The 19,604-nt window shown below is 34.9% G+C and overlaps 1 protein-coding gene and 1 non-coding gene across 2 annotated transcripts in view; one reads left to right on the top strand and one right to left on the bottom strand.

Annotated features, from left to right (window-relative positions):
- Nucleotides 1-19,604, bottom strand: part of ANGPT1 (angiopoietin 1) — a 296,599-nt gene that overhangs the window by 45,659 nt on the left and 231,336 nt on the right. Inside the window, exons 5-7 of the mRNA XM_061123602.1 lie at nucleotides 18,799-18,926; nucleotides 9,531-9,632; nucleotides 543-709 (exon numbers count right to left, since the gene is read on the bottom strand). Of these exons, the coding sequence (XP_060979585.1) occupies nucleotides 543-709; nucleotides 9,531-9,632; nucleotides 18,799-18,926 (397 nt within the window). The remainder of the gene's footprint in view (nucleotides 1-542; nucleotides 710-9,530; nucleotides 9,633-18,798; nucleotides 18,927-19,604) is intronic.
- Nucleotides 15,821-15,892, top strand: TRNAC-ACA (transfer RNA cysteine (anticodon ACA)). The gene has a single exon. It is a non-coding gene; the product is annotated as a tRNA-Cys (tRNA).

Here is a 19,604-nt window from a genome sequence, read left to right as displayed (position 1 = left end):
TTGGAGTTACTTTTGTCTTTCACATTTTGACCAAAAAATTCTAAATTATGCCTCACCTTATTTTTCATGTAAATCACTCAAACATAAAATTTTACCCCTCTTTTGTCACCTTCAAGATAATGTAAAAAATAATTTAAGAAAGGTAAATAAAGAAAGTGCAAGGAAAAAATCTGGTAGAAAATAGTATTTATTTCAAGCCCCTGAGTTTGAGTCAATTCTCTGTCATCAGTTTTATATGTATGAATTCACTGCACCTTCATAACAATGATAGCAATAATGAAAATAAGAATAATAATATCACACTTGAATTAATTCCCTATCTCTAGAATTTGAACCAATATCAAAATAATCAGTCTGTGAAAACTGAATAATTTAAAGTTTTGAACAAGACTTTACAGGGCTTTTTGTATCTCTCTGTCATAGGCCAAAACAGACTGATTTTCATTTTGAAGGATCATTTCTTTATTTTCCACACTTTTCTATTAAAATTCTTAAATGACTAGGCATGAGGCAGTTGAACACCACACCCAAGATGGATTTACCTGTAGTTCTGCTTCTCATTTCCTATGTGGAATCTGTCGTATTGTGAATAGGCTCGGTTTCCTTCCCAGTCCAATAACTCAATTCTTAGAGTGTACTGCCTCTGACTGGTTATGGCAAAAATAAACTCATTCCCCAACCAATATTCACCAGAGGGATTTCCAAAACCCTGCAAAAGAAGACAGAGATGCAGCTGTTAATTCACAGAGAAGATCTTTTCAAGTTTAATATTATGTTCTAAACAATAATAAAACATTCTTTAAAAGATGGTTCTTTTATATTTTTATACATTTTCTTCAGTTACTCACTCAGTATTTTTCTGCTATGTTCCTCTCCAAGGTTCATTAGAGTAATTCTTAATACAGTAAAAATATGATATTCAAATCTGTGTAGATGAGATTTTTTGAATTAAATGAATCTGGTTAATAGGTTTGACCAGTACATGCTTTTCAATCACAACCTGCTTTTGAAAATAGTTCTTACATACGAGTTAATGGAATATTTTCAACATAGTTTAAACATTTTTCAATGAGTATCATCAGAAGTTATTTAACAATACTATTACTGTTTTATGTTATTATTATTCACAGTCAAATTATGTTAGATAGTAACAGATTACTAGACCCTTAACTTCTATAGCTTTTAACATTTTCATTTTTAAGTAATAATAAGCAAATTTGTAAATCCAGGACTTCAGTCACTTAAATACATCACACCCATAGATTAGGATTTGGAGGTAGAAGGGTGACACTTAAGAGCTAGTGAGGGAATCTAGCTGGAGGCTCCAAACCTGAATCTCAACAAGGTTCCACTGTTCTCTTAAGGCAACCCCAGTCATTGCTACTAAGTGTTCAAAACAGTTTTGTTTGTGGGATAAAAGTAGTAGTACATAAAAGAAAGCTAACTTTTAATGCTGGTTATGTTAATGATAGGAAAATTAAAAACCCTAGGATATTACTGGTGCTCTAGATTTTGGGTATTCACAACTGCCTCAGAAAGTATCCCTTGGTAAAACTTGAAGTTCAGTATAATTCCTGATCTACATGTTTCACCGACCAGATTATAAGCTCCTTGAGGACAGAAGTTGTGTTGTATTTGTGAATCCTCAAAGACTAGTAGAATGCTGGCATACACTGGGCACTCCATAAACTTTACTGAAGTTCAAAGGAAATGGAAGAAAGGCAGGAAGGAAGAAAACAAAAGACTATAGTAGTCTGCAGTTGAATTCATAAAAATAACCTTTAAACTTAATTCTTGTAGGTAATTTGGTTGAATCTCACGAGTGTTTCTTAAAGTGACCAACTGAATCATAATCACTGGAGCACTAGTTGAAAACAAATATTCCTGGCTGGCTCCAACCTGAATCAAAGTATCTGAGACCAGTCCATAAATCTGAATCTGAAGAAACTTTGCATTTATCTTGTGCACTTTGATACTTGGAAAACTTGGAGGTGCCTAGTAATCACATGATATACTTTGATGTTGCAGAAAGAAACATTCTGGTTCACATAGGTAGTCACTAATAAAGGGTCTTATTCTATCTGTATGAATAATAATGAGGGAAGTACTGAAAAATCACAGCAATTCTTTTTTTAAATTATTTATTTTAAATGGAGGCTAATTACTTTACAATACTGTGGTGGTTTTTGCCATACATCGACATGACTCAGCCAAGGGTGTACATGTGTCCCACCATCCTGAACCCTCCTCCCACCTCCCTCCCCACACCATCCCCCTGAGCTGTCCCAGAGCATCAGCTTTGGGTGCCCTGTTTCATGCAACAATTCTTATTTCCTCAATACAGAGGATAGAATTTGAAAAATATTTATTTCTTTTAAAATTTAATGTATATCAACGTTACAGAATGACAACTATAGTACAAATGTTCTTAAATGATTTCTCCTTTAACCAGCTTACGTGAAGCAGTATTTTCCGTTTCTTCTTTAAAGTGTATTAATACCCAGAGTACACTAAAAGCATTAAATACAGTTGTGCACTCCCATCTGCCAACTGAGTTACTTATCAAAGACCAATTATGTTTGGTCTCAAACTCATTTATGCCAGTTCTCTTATGGCAATGATAAGATTTATAACATCATGTAAATAAGTTAAATATTAGTCAGGAAAGAGGAATTTTGTTTTGTTTTTGGTAAAAACTAATTTAGATGTTTAGCTTTGCTCTATGAAAGCAAATCACTAAAGATTCTTTTGAACTATAAGTTGTTACAACAATCTTAAAAGACTGAGGAAAATAATAAAACTTTAGAGGACTTTTAACATACATTGCTTCTCATATGCCTTACTTGCTCTAGTTAAAAAAAACAAAAACAGAAGCTAAATATTTGATGCATTTGATTATCGGAAAGTTTTATGAAAGAATCTCTAATTCAGAATTCTAAGCTTTGAGCCTCCATTTTAAAAATGTGGGCAAATGAATGTATTTTCAATGAAATGTATTAGCATATACATATATATGTACACTTTTAACTTAGTTGCATATATGTATCTCAATTTAAATTAGTTTTTGATTAACTAAACACATTTTGTCCAAATTGCAGTGGGTACATGCATCCCCTAAGATCATCTCCCTGTAGCCCAGAGTATAGATGTAGGATCTATCGAAGTCCATACTCTAGGGTCTTCTTTCTTCTCTGTTCTTAAGATGCTCAAGTCACAGGTTACAAGAGTTCCACTGTGGCAGGAAATCTTAATTTAAAATGTGCTAAGAATTTTACACATTCTTAGGGCAACTGGTGCTATATACCATGGAGAAGAGTGAAACTTACCTTCTCCAATGAGTAAGCAAAGCAGAAAGTTACAGGGGACTGAAAATTAGCACGTTCTCAGTTGCAGAAGCTACTGGGAAGAAAAAGAAGGCGCTGGGATTCTCCTTGTATTTCCTTTCAGCTCAGACATGCCAAAACTCTATATACACCCTCTTTTGTGTGGTCAGTTAGAAGAGATTCAGTAATTATACTAAATGTGAATAAGGAAGGTGGGGATGATGAAGTGTGAAGTTTTAGGTCAAATACTTCCAAGCTGTTGAAACAACTGCAAGGATATAAAAGCTCTCCAGCCTTCATAGGGAAAAGCACAGTGATCCTAAAAGGAAGAACATTTGTGTAATTCCTCCAATGAGCCTCCGTTCCCAGCTTGGCATGCAAGCTTGTACCCCCTCTAAGTGGAGGCTAATTCCTAAACAGTTTGCTTTTTGTGATTGAAGATAGAGGAAGAAACAACTGAAGAGAAAGCACTGAAATTTGCTTTGATAAAACAAAATTTTATTTATGCACCTTTCCGGAAAACTTTCTAAATATATGCTCTATTGGCTGCAAGGAATCAATGTGTTAGGAATCAATCTAACACAATCAATCAATCTCTCTGTTAGAACGTAGGAGGAAACCTTCTAATAGCTAAGTGCAATGATGCAGAAATAACCATTTCATCATAAAGATGAAAAAATTCAAGAAAGAAGGGAAAATGGGTTCCTAATTTAGTAAACTGTCTATTGGATAGTCTATTAGGCAACCATGAATCCCATGAATCTGACACCTAGTCACAAAGACAGCTTTGATTAAACAACTTCTACTCCCTACCTCTGGCTGCAATTGGAAGTCTTGCTCAGCCATACTTGCTCTTACTTTTGAGTCTTAGTTTCCTTATATGCAAAATAAGGATTTAAAATATTTCCATATATAATGTTTTGAGAAAGAAGTGAGATAATATACTCAAAACATTTATCTCAGTGTTGATGCATGAGGAGTACTTAACAAAAATCTAGTTTCTATTATAATTAGAGGATATATCACAATATATAGTAATTTTCTGATTATCTGTCTCTGTCCCAAGAGACTATAAGCTATAGAGCGTTAGGCAGGTTCTTTTGCACTCTGTATGAGAAATCCTAGGTCTTGTCTTAGCCTGAAATTTATTTTATTTTATTTTTTAGCCTGAAATTTAATAAGGAGATATTGAATCGATGCTTTAAATGGTTTTCAGATGCTAGGAACTAATCTATCCTTAAGATAAGTTGAGTATTGGTTTATACAAATGAGTACTATTATTTTAACCCAAGAAGTTAATTATTAAATAAGAAGTTTAAACCAACTGGTTGCAACAGGGGCTAAGCTATGACACAAACAATAGTTTATGTCTACAGATTATCTTCTTACTCTTGTTTCTGCTTTCCTATTGCTAAAGAGAGGTTGTCTTTTTTAACTCTACCTTGGTTCTATTTTTTTTAATTCCTTTCTCACTATATCTCATAAGTTTTAGGATCTAAAAAAGAAATTTTTGAGATCTTAAACCCATGCTAATAACTTGATAGTTCTGACATTTGCTCTCAACTGGCAGTGCATATCAGAAACAGCTGTGGAGCTTTTTCAAACTATAGATGACTTGGTTGGTTCCCATATGGAGGTTCTGACATAGTATGTCTGGGGTGGTCTTAGAGATCTATACATTTAAAAGCTCCTCAGGTAAGTATGCTGTGCACTAAAGGTGGAGAACCATAGGATTACACTGTAGAATAGCTATTCTGAATGCAAATGAGAAATAATAAATTCACCAGATCAAATTCTCTAATAGGTACATGGGAAAAAAAAGGCAGGCATAAAACTAAACTTCATCTTCATATTGAAGATATTAGGAGTTAAGGGTTGATTGTATATTATGGGAGTGTCCTTGAAAAAAATTCATATTTTTTCTGGAAATACAGAGATGAACAATGCACAAACAAGCAAAGAAATGATTTACATATTATTGTAATTTGTTTTTGGTAAAAACTAATTTACAACAACTTACCACAGGTTTTATATTTTACTCCAAATAGCTTGTAACAGTCATAAAAATGAAAGTAAAGTCTTATACAAAATTCAGTGTTGACACTGAAAAAGCAGTAAGTCCTTTGAACAAGCAATAGTAATAAAAACAGAACTTGTTCTTTATTATAAATAAAATCCAAGGGTGCTATACCATACCCTGCCAATCATAATCACATAATTTAAAAAATCACATATCATGATTCTGATATCATAATTCAGATAGATTGTTTATCAATTTTATTTCTCCTTTAGCTCTTTAATAAAAGGCAAAAGACCCTGGAGTTTAGCTTAAACTAATGCTGACTTAAAATTGGCCTTATAAACCACATTTTGCTTTTTTAAAAAAAGCACACAGAGAATGGATTAATATTCATTAGTTTTTGCCAAAATTTGCAAAAATGTTCAGTTTTGATTCGTATTTTTCCAAGTTAATAAAATAATTGTCTCTGATACTTTGTTTTGTCTGATAATATTCATAGGAAGTCTTGACTTTTTATGGCTTAAACACAATTGAAACCAGACACAGTCTATGTACCCTGTAGGTTTCATCTCTTTTCATAAAATGATCAAAGAAAACAGATAAGAAGTCAGGGTTACTGAGTTGTGGCTTTCCAAAGGTGCTTAATATACAATTCAATTGTGCATCTCCTCTAACTACTGAGATAGCTCAAAAAAGATCAAAAGATGAATATTTCAGCATTTTAAATTTCTGATATATATTTTTCTCCTTTTAATGTGAATATGATAAAATGAAGTTGAAAATGTGCTCTTGATTCCTTTCCAGAAACAAAGAACTCCCAGAAGATACAGTGCTTAGAATGAAATATTTGTGTAAATAGGAAGCACTGTTTATGGAGCTAAATGTTTTCAATACAAAGACAGGTTGTCTCCAGGGCATTAGTCACTACCTTCTATAAAGTTAGGCCACAGGGGTACTGTTTGTTGGAACCCTAGCTTGTTTGGGCTGTATATGCAAAAGTACTGCTGATAAGTGTTATTGCCATAGGCCACTAAATGGTATTCTCAAGGCTTGAAGGAGTTAATGTTGTTCCCTAAGTGCCTCATTAAAAAAGCCCACTCCAGACTTCCCCCTTGGCAAACATCTTTACAAATCCATAAACCAGATTTTGCTGAATCTCCTCATAAGGAAGTTTTAAGTGAAAACAAAGCTTAGGTAAAAGATTTTGTAGTCTTAAAGCCAACGTTAAGAATCAAATAAACTGCAAGTCTTCCATGGTGAGAGAGGTTTAAAAATAATAATTATATATTTGTATTTCATGTGTTGATAATTTTAACATATTGTTCTGGAGACCTTATGAAGCAAGAGAAAGCCCACAGGTATCAACCAGTATAAAGGGAAGGAGAGAGGAAAGGCAGAAAGGAAGGAGGGGTGAAATTTTAGCTCTACACTCAGTGCTTAAGAAAGAAGTGAATCATCTTATTGTATATAATAGAACAGTGAAGATTAAGGAATAAGTGGTACACGTCAAGTTCTTTTTCCCAAAGGAGGTACTCCCAGCAGCCAGTTCTGATTCAGGGAACAGAAGTGGGTGTGACTGATAAGAGTGGGCATAAGGAGTCTATGCCCATTCTTCACGGAGTCATGTTGCTTTGTCTGTAGGTGAAAGACAAGCTCTGGAGGAAACAACCGAAACACTATACCATGTGTTTTGGTGATAGTTAAGCAAATTATAACATATGATAAATTCTTTTTTATTTATCTATTTTTAATTTATTTATTTTAATTGGAGGCTAATTACTTTACAATATTGTAATGGTTTGTGCCACACACTGACATTGAATCAGCCATGGGTGTACATGTGTCCCCCATCCTGAACCCCCCTCCCACCTCCCTCCCCATCCCATCCCTCTGGGTCATCCCAGCATACCAGCCCAATGTGCCAAGTGCTTTACTTATAGCTGATCCTCACAATATCCCTGGCAAGGCAAATGAGGTACTATTAGCAATGTCCCCTCCTAACAAGTGAGAAAGTTAAGGTATGGGTTAAATGATTTGCTAAAAATCACTCCACTTTTAAGTGGCAGAGTGATGACTAGAACTGTGCATGTGCGGACAGGAAGTCATCTCCAGGGTGACTCCAGAACTAAGAACATTCAATCTACAGAACCAAAGGATTGAACTGTTGCCTCTGGAGGACTTTACAAAACAAGAAATCTTTTAATAAATAAAACCTGGGTTCTGCAGCTTGTATGGACTGATTCAAGACTAGCCAATCAGTCTATAAGTATGACATTCCCCTAGTCCTTTAAATTTCACCCTGATCTCTGGATTGTGGAGATTTGAGAGCCTTGCCTCCTGTCTCCTTTCCAGTTGACCTCAAAATAAAAGCTCTTTCCTTTCTCAAAAGTCTGTGCCATAGTATTGGCTTCTTGGGCATTGAGCCCTTGCTCGGTAACATCATCTTTATTCTAAATTCTCACAGATAATCTTGTGTATTTTTGGTCTAGGTTGAAAGACTTCACATTTATCTTTGTAGAACTCTATCTTGTTGGCTTTAGCCTACCTTTCTATCTTGAGTTTATGGATTATTGAAGATATCAAGATTCCAACTTTGTGTAACTCCAAACTTTATTAACTTACTTTCATAATTAAATCTGAGAAAAAAAAATACTGTAGATAAAGAGACACCAGTAGACACTTTCCTTCATTTCTTAAAACCCTTTGTCTACTGATGTTTGGTCAATTACTAACCTACTAATGGGTAAACTGCAATGTTGATGAGCAAACCACAGTTTTTACACATTTTCAACATGAATATCAAGGCAGAACTTAGGTTAGTACAATATTTCTCTTTATCTCTTTCTTTACCTTCTGGGAGGAGAATTTGTCAAAAATTTGTCAAGACAAGAATTACCTGGAACATTTAGCTGTAAAAGATGAGATTAGTCTGCAAAAGGAAATCCTCTTCCATTACTGTTTCTTGATAATTTGTCAGCAGATTTTAACAGTTAGTATTGTAGGCACTATGTGATTATTCAGAGAAGGCAATGGCACCCCAGTCCAGTACTCTTGCCTGGAGAATCCCATGGATGGAGGAGCCTGATAGGCTGTGATCCATGGGGTCGCTAAGAGTTGGACACGACTGAGTGACTTCACTTTAACTTTTTACTTTCACACATTGGAGAAGGAAATGGCAACCCACTCCAGTGTTTTTGCCTGGAGAATCCCAGGGATGGGGGAGCCTGGTGGGCTGCCATCTATGGGGTCGCACAGAGTCGGACATGACTGAAGTCACTTAGCATGTGATTATTGGATTATGGATTATTTCAACCATTTACTGCATTATCTTGGAAAAATTGATCTCCCAATGTGCTCAGTTTCCTCTTAAAATGGGGACAGTATTAACTAAAACATTTGATATAAAAATTAGATAAGAATTTATGTATGAGACTTGTTCATAAAAATACTGAAAGGGTAGCTATGATGATGGTGATGATGGTAATGATGATATCTACTGTTATTCTGGAGACCTCAATCACGTCTCACAGTTCATACCCTTGTTTACTTGTCTTACTTTGAATCTGGACTGGCCCTGTATTCTTTAACTAAAAGAATACAGTAGAAGTGACATGCCATTTCTGGGTTTAATAAATCTTAAAAGACCTGGAAGCTTCTATTTTTGTGCTTGAAGGATGTCAACTGCCACACAATAAATCTGATGACCCTGGATCACTATACTGGGGGAAGCCCACCCTAGCCACATGGAGGAGTTTTCAGTCCATAGCCAGCAACAGCTTGCCAGCCACTTGAGTAAAGTCATTGATGGTGCCCACCAGTTCTGCTCCACAGCCCACAGCTCTATACACTTCTCTTATCCTGGCTCACGTATCCCAGACTGGGTCCAAATTCTAGCTTCCTCCATCCGCATTCAATCAGGAACAAATTCAGACAATATATAATAGTTTGCTAAATGATTTCAGTAATATATTTTTCTTTCTGATGTACACATGGAAATCATTTATTGAAAAAGATTTATGAGTGCTTTGTGTTTAATGAGAATAATGACAGGAATGCGTCATTTTATTTTTAAAATGTATCATTCTATTTTTTAAAAGACATCTAAAAATACAAGGGCTTATCACACAGTGTAGTGAAGAAAATCTCACTATGAAATGTCAAAAACTATGTAAATTCTTCCATCTTACCATTTTATATTCTTTCCAACCTCTTTGGAAATCCAGACTTCCATCTTCACGATGTTGTATTACAGTCCAACCTCCCCCATTGAGATCCATATTGCAAAATACCTGACAAAGAAAAATAAAGCCAAGGGAAAATTATGTCTAATGTAAAGAAACAGGTATCAGATATGTTTCAAAACAGAAATAGGATGGATAGCCTTATAGACAAAAATGATAAAAATTGCCATGTTGAAAATATTAATTTAGACATTATATTGGCTATTTCTTCCTATATCCAAGTTGTTTCTGATTAAATTCCATCAAATGTGCATAAATTACTTGTAAAGTTTGGAATCAGTCAGCTGAAAACTGTCTCTCTCAGTCGCAGACTATAAAAATTATTTTTAAAAATTTGTCTGTTAAGGCAAATAGGCAATAGGCACTGTGTATAATCAATTTTTTAAAATGCTACTAAAGTTTCCAAAATTACATACCATTTTACTGCTAAAACATAAGATTTGAAATTTTTATCTTTAATTTATTAAATTACAATATACCAATAATAAAGGTTTTGGAAAAATAATGTTTTAAAAATCATATATATTTAGCTATTACACATTTCATTGCATATTTACTCCTATACACTTATATACTACAATAATTATTCTTGACGGTTCAGTATAACATTAGAGGCAAAATTTGGTCCCCAGCATATGGAGAACACATTATTTGCTTGAATTTTCATCATGAACAATATGAGGAGAACATGACATACTATATTCCTTCTGACTGTGAGAAGCTTTTCTTTTGCATGTGGAAAAGTTATCCAAATCTTTCAAAGACTTAAGCTTATTTCAATTATTCTAAATATAATGGTATTTATTTAGAAATGGATTCATTTCCCCCAGAGCCCACCAAGGAGAGAAACACATCTGTAATAGGATTATCTTTAGAGAGCAATCACTGTAATTGATGAAGCATGAATGTGGCAGCTTGATTATTCAAGGGCTTAGCAATGGGGAGCATCATTCCCCTGGCAATCATTCCTACTAATGCAATTTGGAAGCTGGCTAAAGGTGTAGATATGAGGCAACAGCAGCAGGCAGGCTGTGTGGGCATAGAGCCTGATTGAAGGAAAAAACCTCAAGTGTTTTCCCTGAGGCATTAAATTTTGAGCACAAACGGCAAAAGGGTATGAAAACATTGTCAAGAACTGTCATTCAAAGGACAAATTGTCCTTGTATTTCCTCGGAGTAAAGGGAGCTATGAGATACATACTTAACTGCAAGAATATGAAAACAGGCAGAATGCTCTCCTGTGGACTCTTCCCCTAACTTGACAACAGCCGCCCATCAGTATACACTCGTCATCACGAGGAACTGACTCCCCTCCAAGATTACAAATATGAAATTCCCCTCCCTATCTTAAGTTCTTCCTCTACTAATTCCTTAGCTTCTATGCACCTGCCCTTTGTCCTCAACATGACCTCTATCTAGTCTTTCGTCTTCCTTAATTCTAATTCAATTTTTTCACCCCATAAGCATTTTGGGGCACTGAGTCTATGATACAACTGGTGATATTTTGATGAACAAAATATGGATCATATCATCAAAACACCTAAAAGTTTAAATAGTGATTGCGCCCATAGAAATAAGGAGAAGTAAGAATTCACAATTTTCAACTCCAGTGTCCTGAAGAATAATAGAGTCAGCAAACTAAATGAGAAATTTAAGGAGCTAACGTGAGAAAAGAAATGACCATGGTTTTTGGAAAACTAATGTTTAGGAGAGCACAGTCATCCAAAAGGGGGAGTTTATTGATTAGAGATGATACAATTATAGGCAGATCAAGAATGAATAAGGATAAGAGAATGAGGGACTAAGAAAGGAATAGTCATAACAATAGAATGCCTTTTAAGTGCTAAATAATTTAAACACTTTACTGCATTTTCCAATTTATCTCACAACAGCCCTACAATGTAGGTGTGATTATTATGTCCATTCTGCAAATGAAAAACAGACTTCAAGTATTTCAAGAACTTATCAATGGTTATTATTAATAAAACAAGTACTGAATTTAAGATTTGAATCTCTTGTTCAAAATTATACTGGCGGTAATCTTCTTAAAAGCAGCAGTTGATAGCATAAAGACAGATTTCTAAAGAAGTTAAAAAAAAAATAGTGGAAACAGATAATGGGGAGGGGTGATGGCCCAAGAATGCACTTTGATGGAGAAAAATACAAACATACAACTGATGGAGAAAAATACAGACATCAATAATCTTTAGGTAGGCAGGTTCATTTTATTTGCTACTGTCCCTAGTGTCTAGAGCAGTGCCTAGCTTATAGTAGGCACTAAAAAAATATTTGTTGAATACCTAGAGATGCAATAAGGAAAGATAAAACAGGAAAACTTGATTAATGGAATGCAATGAAAGTTGGGGATGGATTTCAAGTTGGGGAGTGATCAACTTAGTCAAATATTCCAGAGAAGTCAAGATAAATAAAGATTAAGAAAATACACATTTAAATTTAAAATGAAGGAGCCATTAGTGACCTTGAAGAGAGGATTCCTATAAGAATAAAATCCAGATGGCTCATTTTACAGAGGACATTGTTGGTGATTTGACACAGCAGCCGAAGTGGAACTCTACTGGTAAAACAGATAAGAGTAAGTGAAAATGTCAAGGAGATATTTTCTTAGAGGAAACTAATGTCACTTGTATTTTAATTAAATTTTACCCTGCCTTGACTGGTTAATTTAGATTTTTTCCCCCAGATTTTGATTTCCTAATGGATACGGATCACCTGAAAGTTTGCCAAAATGTGCTTGCAAACCTATGAAGTCCATTTACACACTCAGGGAAAGGAATAACCAAAACTATAAATATACTGTGTAGAGAAAACTGTTCTTTACAGTTTTTTTTTGGTTACTATTGCCTATGTTAATAAAATTCTATACATTTAAAAAGTTTTGAAAAAGTGATTTTTTAAAAAAATCACTCGCTAATTTTAGAAAATACAACTTTCCTTTTAAACAAAGGTATCTAGTAACTTGCAAATGTTAAGATGTGCTGGGAGCACTTCTTAGGTAAAGACCCAAAGAAAGTTAACCCAGAGGAGAGAGAAGTTACCCAGGCTGATTACTGCCTTGGAAGCTAAAGTGCAGGGAAGTTAAGAAGTTAGATTTACACTCCACAATTCTTACTGGGACTCAGTAATAACAGCAAAGGTAACAGCTGCTCTTTGGTGAATATGGATACAATAGAAGGGAATGATATATTGGTTAGGGGCATGGACTTGGGAGCTACATTACCTGTGTCCAAGTCCCATCTCAGCCCTAACTATGTTGTAGATCTTTTGCAAGGATTAAATTAATTAATGCATATAGTTTTCAGAACAGTGTTTGGCATATAACAAGCTTTGTCATTAATCACTTAGATGTATTTTACATATGTAATGTGTATTTATATTTTGCAAATATACTTTATGTATATAATATCTCATATATCATAACAGATTACTATTATATATTTCATATAATTTATTATTTATTATGAATAATATAAAACATATAAAGCCAAAATACATAGAAATTCAATAAACTGTCCTTATGATTACAATGACCAGATTCTTGTTAATAATACTGGCATCAATTTCTAAGCATGCTTTCTATTGTATACATAGATATTTATGTAATATATATACATATATGTATGTGTCCACATATACATATGAAGTTGGGCTTCCCAGGTGGTTCAGTGGTAAAGAATGCCAATGGAGGAGCTGCAGGGTTCGATCCCTGGGTTGGAAAAATCCCCTGGAGGAGGAAATGGCAACCCACTCCAGTATTCTTGCCTAGATAATCCCACGGACAGAGGAGCCTGGTGGGTTACAGTCCATGGGGTCGCAGAGTCAGACACGACTGAGCTACCAAGCTCATATGAAGTTGGATTAGTGCTAGCAACCTGCCACACACAAAAGACCATGATTTTTAGTCAGAAGAAAAACAAAAAGCCTATGCTTAGTAGATGAAAGAAGTTCAAAAAGATAGGTGGTTGGTTTTGAAAGAATTGAGACATGAAAGGACTTGAAAAGTTCCTTTGCCAATATAGCGTGGTCTGTGCTATCTGGCGGCATCCTTCCTGTAGATGCAGGCGCCCTGCTACATTTACTATGACTGTTGCATTTATTGATCATATGACTTGGGCTTAACTCTATCCAAGAACAGATTGAACTGGCTCCTATCCCAGGCAAGGTCAAAGCTTTCAAGCATTAAAAATCTTTTAACATAATAATGATTTAAACCCAAACAAAAAGGGGAAATTTGATTCACATAATTTTTATGCTTTTATGCTGCATATAAGTTGGAATGATTAACCTTGAGAGTGTTAATTATTTTTCCATAAACTTAAATAGAAAAGGCTCAACACATTTGTTACAGTCCTTTTCCAAGAATTAGGGAAATTATAAATTCAGAAGCAAATTTTTAAATATTTTATAGTAATCAGAGCTATTATTTAATGGTTTGTTTTACTGTATAAAACTAAGCAGATTACAGTGCATTTGGTTTTAGAAACTTATGAAATGAAAGGAAAAATCCTGCTTCCTACTACCACGTACTGAAGGAAATTCAGAATGGAAAATATCCACAAGCCATTAATAACGAAAAAAAGTAAAAAATAAATATATAAATGATCTAATTCTCATTTTCTATCTGCTTGAAAAATTTAATAGTCCTAGAAAACTGCCTTTGGCTTCCACGTCACATTTGAAAAGATAATACTTTTCTAACTTTTGCAGACATTCTTTCTTGGCAGGGAACAATGTCAGTCAAAACAACTATATAACAACTGTGTATACTTGCAAATTTCACTCTGCCTAAAATTAATAATTCATACTAATAGTTTTTGTTAATTGCCTAAATAGGTCAATTTAATTGATTAATCCATGTATCGTACATAGCTAGACATTTTGTTTTGTTTTTACATAGACTTGCCTTGAGTTTCTTATCCTTGCTAGAATTTCTGGAAGTATTAAAATGAGCAAAATTTTTGCTAAGCTTAGCACTATTAGCACCAAACTTTATAGCCACAAAGCAAAATATATGTGGAAGGGTGCTGGTCCTAAGGATGCCTTTTCCAAGCACATTTATAGAACTTTTTTTTTACAAAACTGAGAGGATACCAATGATCTATATAAAAATAAGAGAAGGCAATAAGATTACAGGGTGGGAGGAAGGAGGGTGGCTTATAATCAGACCTGACAATGAACTCTTAGCTGTGTCACTCATATAGGTTCCTATAAAAAATTATGAATGGTGTAGCTTCAGTCATTACTAATATAAATAATTATCTCACTTAGCTCCCTGTTAGGATGGTATAGTCTAGAGTTGATTTCTTTGTTACAAAACCTGTATTCAGTATTTGCTATGTGATTTGGGCAAGTTATTTTTCTAAAATAGGGATAATGAAAGCACCTATATATATCATAGAGTTATTGAAAGGGATAAACAAGTGAGTATATGTATCTAAAGTGCTCAAAATAGAAACTGACAAATTGTAAATGCACAGTACATTTGAACTGTTATATTAATCAGTTTCTTCCCAAACATTGGGAAGTTCATACAACGTTTGTTCTTACTAATTCTAAGGTATGTGACTATAACAAGGGATGTAAAACAAAATTTACTACCTACTAGTAAGTGCAGGTATATCATCCTAAAATGTCCATCTCCATAACAGAACATTATTACTACTTGCGAAAGGATCATAATCTCAAAAGGGAAAGAATAAAACAAGGGAACGAACACTTAAGTCAAGAAGTCCAAAGTCTTTCCTTCCTTATGGTCAGTTATCTCTCCCTCTCACCATGCTCTGCTGTTATTTCCAATTAAACTAAACCTAATGACAGTACAAATGACATGTGAATTTCTCCTTCTTCCTCTGAAGAAATATAAGTGCCATTTCTATAGTGATAAAATTTGCTCTTACATGCCTGTATTGATATTATCGATAATCTGTCTGGGCTACTATTTTTCTCTAGGCCCAAATCTAACAAGTCTAATCCAGCATATATTTAGCATTTGTGGCTTCAGTATATTAGATTTTTTTTTAATTTAAGAACAATACTGAAGCTCTCTAATATGCAAAATTCATCATTTTGCAGAGGCATAAATTTAAATCATGCTGTTTCTGAAACCCAACATAGAAGTCACTGAACTAGTAAACTGGATCCTCTAACCCACTCTTTTATGTAAATCTTAAAAAAAGCAAATTCATTTAAGTTTATAAATTGTTATTCAAGTTTATAACTTCCCTAGTAGCTCAGTTGGTAAAGAACCTGCCTACAGTGCAGGAGACCCAGGTTCAATCCCTGGGTAGGGAAGATCCCCTGGAAAAAGAAATGGCAACCCACTTCAGTATTCTTGACTGGAGAATTCCACGGACAGAAGAGCCTGGTGGGCTACAGTCCAAGGGATTGCAAAGAGCTGGACATGACTGAGCAACTAACTTTCACTTTCATTCAAGTTTATGAGTTAAGATAAGATACTTTCCTTCCACCCTAACAGTAGCAGCGGTTCTGCAAATAGTCTGAGAATTATTTGTTTCTCAAAACATTCTGAACTAGAATAGAGTTATGATTATTGCATAACTTAAATTTAATGGAATGATCAAACTTTACTTGTAATGCCCTCACTAAGGACCATGTGCTAGTGTTGATGGACTGAAAAAAAAATTCTTAAAGTGTGAAAGTTAATCTAAAAACTTTAAAAAACATTTTATTTTTATATTCATACATAATAATTATTAAGAGTCTAAAAGGAGGGTCACTTAATATTTTTAGTTAACTTTATAGTCACTATGTTACAGGGGAAGTGATAATCGTTTAGGGGTTTCTATCAGGTCTTGGGAAGAACTACAGGTAAATTGCATGAAGTATTTACATTAGCTCGGGTTCTCTCCTCCAGGGCAGTTTCTGACACACTTTACATGCTCTCTGTATGATGTGTCAGTGTGGGCATGTATAGCATGCCTGTGCATATGTATGAACTGAATTTAAGTCTGATTTTAAGATATCAGCAAGCAGAATAGGAAGGTTTCATGTCATATGATCCAAAGGATTCAAAAGGCTGCTTTTTACAATAAATTACCCTTTCCTCGCTTCCCTGGTGGTTCAGGTGGTAAAGAATCCACCTGAAATGCAGGAGACTCGGGTTCGATCCCTGGGTCAGGAAGATCCCCCGGAAAAGAAAATGGCAATCCACTGCAGCATTCTTGCCTGGAGAATTCCGTGGACAGAGGAACCTGGCAGGCTACAGTCTATGGGATCGCAGAGGTGGACACAACTGAGCAACTAACCCTTTCACTTTACTCCTAAACTTGCTATAATACCTTCACAGTTTTTGTTTTTTTTTAAAGACATGGTACACCTGATTCAGTGAAATTTTTCACAGAAGCTCAGAAAGAAATACAGTGAAATCAAACTTCTCTGGTAGGTAACCCAGGAAGCAATGTACATAACTGTCTGCCAGCTCTTTTACCCACTGTACTGTCTTTATTTCTGCTCACTTTGACAGCACAGTATAGGGGTTTTTTTTTTTTTTTTTTTTTTTTTTTTTCAGAAGAAAATTTTTGTCCCAGCAGAGGGAAAAACCACTGAGCTAACTTAACCCTCTAATCCTCATTGGAATCAGCTGGGCTGGTAGAGTCCAGACTTTGCCTCTTGACAACTGTGTGACAACTGGCAAGCCAAGATGTACTTCCCTCACCTATCAAAGGGAATGAACAGTCGGAATGACTAATTTAGGCTTACTTACTATATACTATACAGAAGTGTTGACATTATCATCAGCAGGTCATCTATTCATTCATCCATTTCAGTGCATATTTACTGAGGACTACTATGCTCCAGAAACTATTCTGGGTCCCGGGAAGTAAAAGATAAAAGTAAAATCCTTCCCTTGTAGAACTCTGATAGTGAGCAAGTCATGCAAAGTTGTTTGAGGGAATCAGAGAAAACCTCTGAGAGTGTGTGCATAGTAGCTAGAAAAAATGGGAACACAAAACTGGTAATTTAGGTGAGGTTGCTGCTGCTAAGTCACTTCAGTCGTGTCCGACTCTGTGCGACCCCATAGATGGCAGCCCACCAGGCTCCCCTGTCCCTGGGATTCTCCAGGCAAAAACACTGGAGTGGGTTGACATTTTCTTCTCCAATGCATGAAAGTGAAAAGTGAAGTCACTCAGTCATGTCCGACTCTTAGCGATCTCACGGACTGCAGCCTACCAGGCTCCTCTGTCCATGGGATTTTCCAGGCAACAGTACTGGGGTGGGGTGCCATTGCCTTCTCCATTAGGTGGGGCAATGAGAGGAAAAAGACTGTTCCATCCTTTGAGGATAAAGCACTGCAAGGATAGGTGGTCCTCTCGGGGTCTTGAGCATCTGGTTAAAGCTTTTCACATGTTGAAGAACAGAGTTCTCAAGACTCTCCATAAACTCTGCTGCAGTCTCTATCATTGCACTTCTACAGTACATTACAATTTCTGCGTATTAGTCTGTCTTCACTACTACATTGGGAACTGTTTTATGTTATGTCTCTAGTCATTTACTGACAAATAAATGACATACACTTAATATGTATTGAATGAAGGAATGGATGAATGATTTAATGAAGAAATAGGAAGAAAGAGTATATATAGAAGAGATATAACAGCAAGACAGTGTTTTCTTACTTCAAAGTATACTTTGGATCCTGTTCAATATATTGATAAAAAATATCCTCCAACAAAGTCCTTTAGGTAAATATGTAAAGCAAATCCTTTCTGGATTATGAGTTAAGATAGAGTATCGTTCTCTACCCTAATAAGAGCAGAGGTTCTGGAAATATGTCCCTAGCTCTCTCTCCACAGTATTTGAACATAGATGATGTGTACCATCTGTGTCCTTGGGACTTTGGAAGATGGTTCCTAAGTTATTCCCATGAGCTTGAAGTATGTACCTTCAACATGTAATCTGTATAAGGCAAGCATTTATGAACAAATGGGATATCCTAGGAATGAGCAGAGGGTAAATGGAAAACTGCGTGTGAAATAGGGATAGGACACATGAGGGTTGGATGCGGTCTGTACAACTGGGTTTTCATCTTTTATGGACCTGGGAAACAGAGCATCTTTGGGAGAAAAGGGCTTAGGCGTATATAATTTCAGTTTAACAAGCTCACAAATCAATCTGATTATTCAGCAATTCAACTAGGATCTGCTTTACATCTCATAAACAAACACTTCTGGTTTTACCTTTTTGGGCTCTGGCATATTATTAATATAAATAGTGTAGATTCCACTTTTATTAAAACCAGCTTGATATACATCTGCACAGTCTCTAAATGGCTTTTCTTCCTCTTTTTTTCCTCCCTTTAGTAAAACTGCAAAAAAAAAAAAAAAAAATCACAATATGTGAATATCAGTACCATTAGTTCCCAAATGGACTTCAAGTATAGCTAAGCAAGTCTTCATTTCCTCCAAACAAATGTCAATGTTGCATTTATTGAAAAATCAATCATAGGAACAATGCTAGATTCTGAAGTGACAAAATTACAAAACTAAAAGAAAAACATGATTAATTTATGACTGAGTATTTTTTCATATTTGGCTTAATTTCTTAAATCTTGTCTTTCTCTCTCACTTTCATAACATCAACTCAATAGACAAATAATCTGATCATAAAATACTGACAATTGGTAATAATTATGTCAATGTTTCTGCAATATTTCTAAAACCTTCTTAGCTACATTTTACAAGAGAGTTTGAAAAATGCTACCATTTTTGGAGCAGGAAGAATTGAAGATAAATTCAAATATAAAAATACAACATAAAGGTTTAATATGCTATAAGAAGGATTTGCTATTTTTCTGGGGCTTTATATTGAAGTTTTTCTAGAAATTTTTAGTTTCAGAAAACTCCCAAAATAAAATTAGAAGTCTCTGATCCAATTCAAGTATCTAGAGTGAAAGGGAAGTGATCTTTGATTTTTCTTTAATGGCCTGAAGTTAAGCTATCAGGTAGATGACATAAAAATAGAAGAACAAAAACCAGTAAGATTT

Source organism: Dama dama, chromosome 21, assembly GCF_033118175.1.
Source record: "Dama dama isolate Ldn47 chromosome 21, ASM3311817v1, whole genome shotgun sequence".
NCBI lineage: Eukaryota > Metazoa > Chordata > Mammalia > Artiodactyla > Cervidae > Dama > Dama dama.
This window is presented reverse-complemented; position numbering and strand designations above follow the sequence as displayed.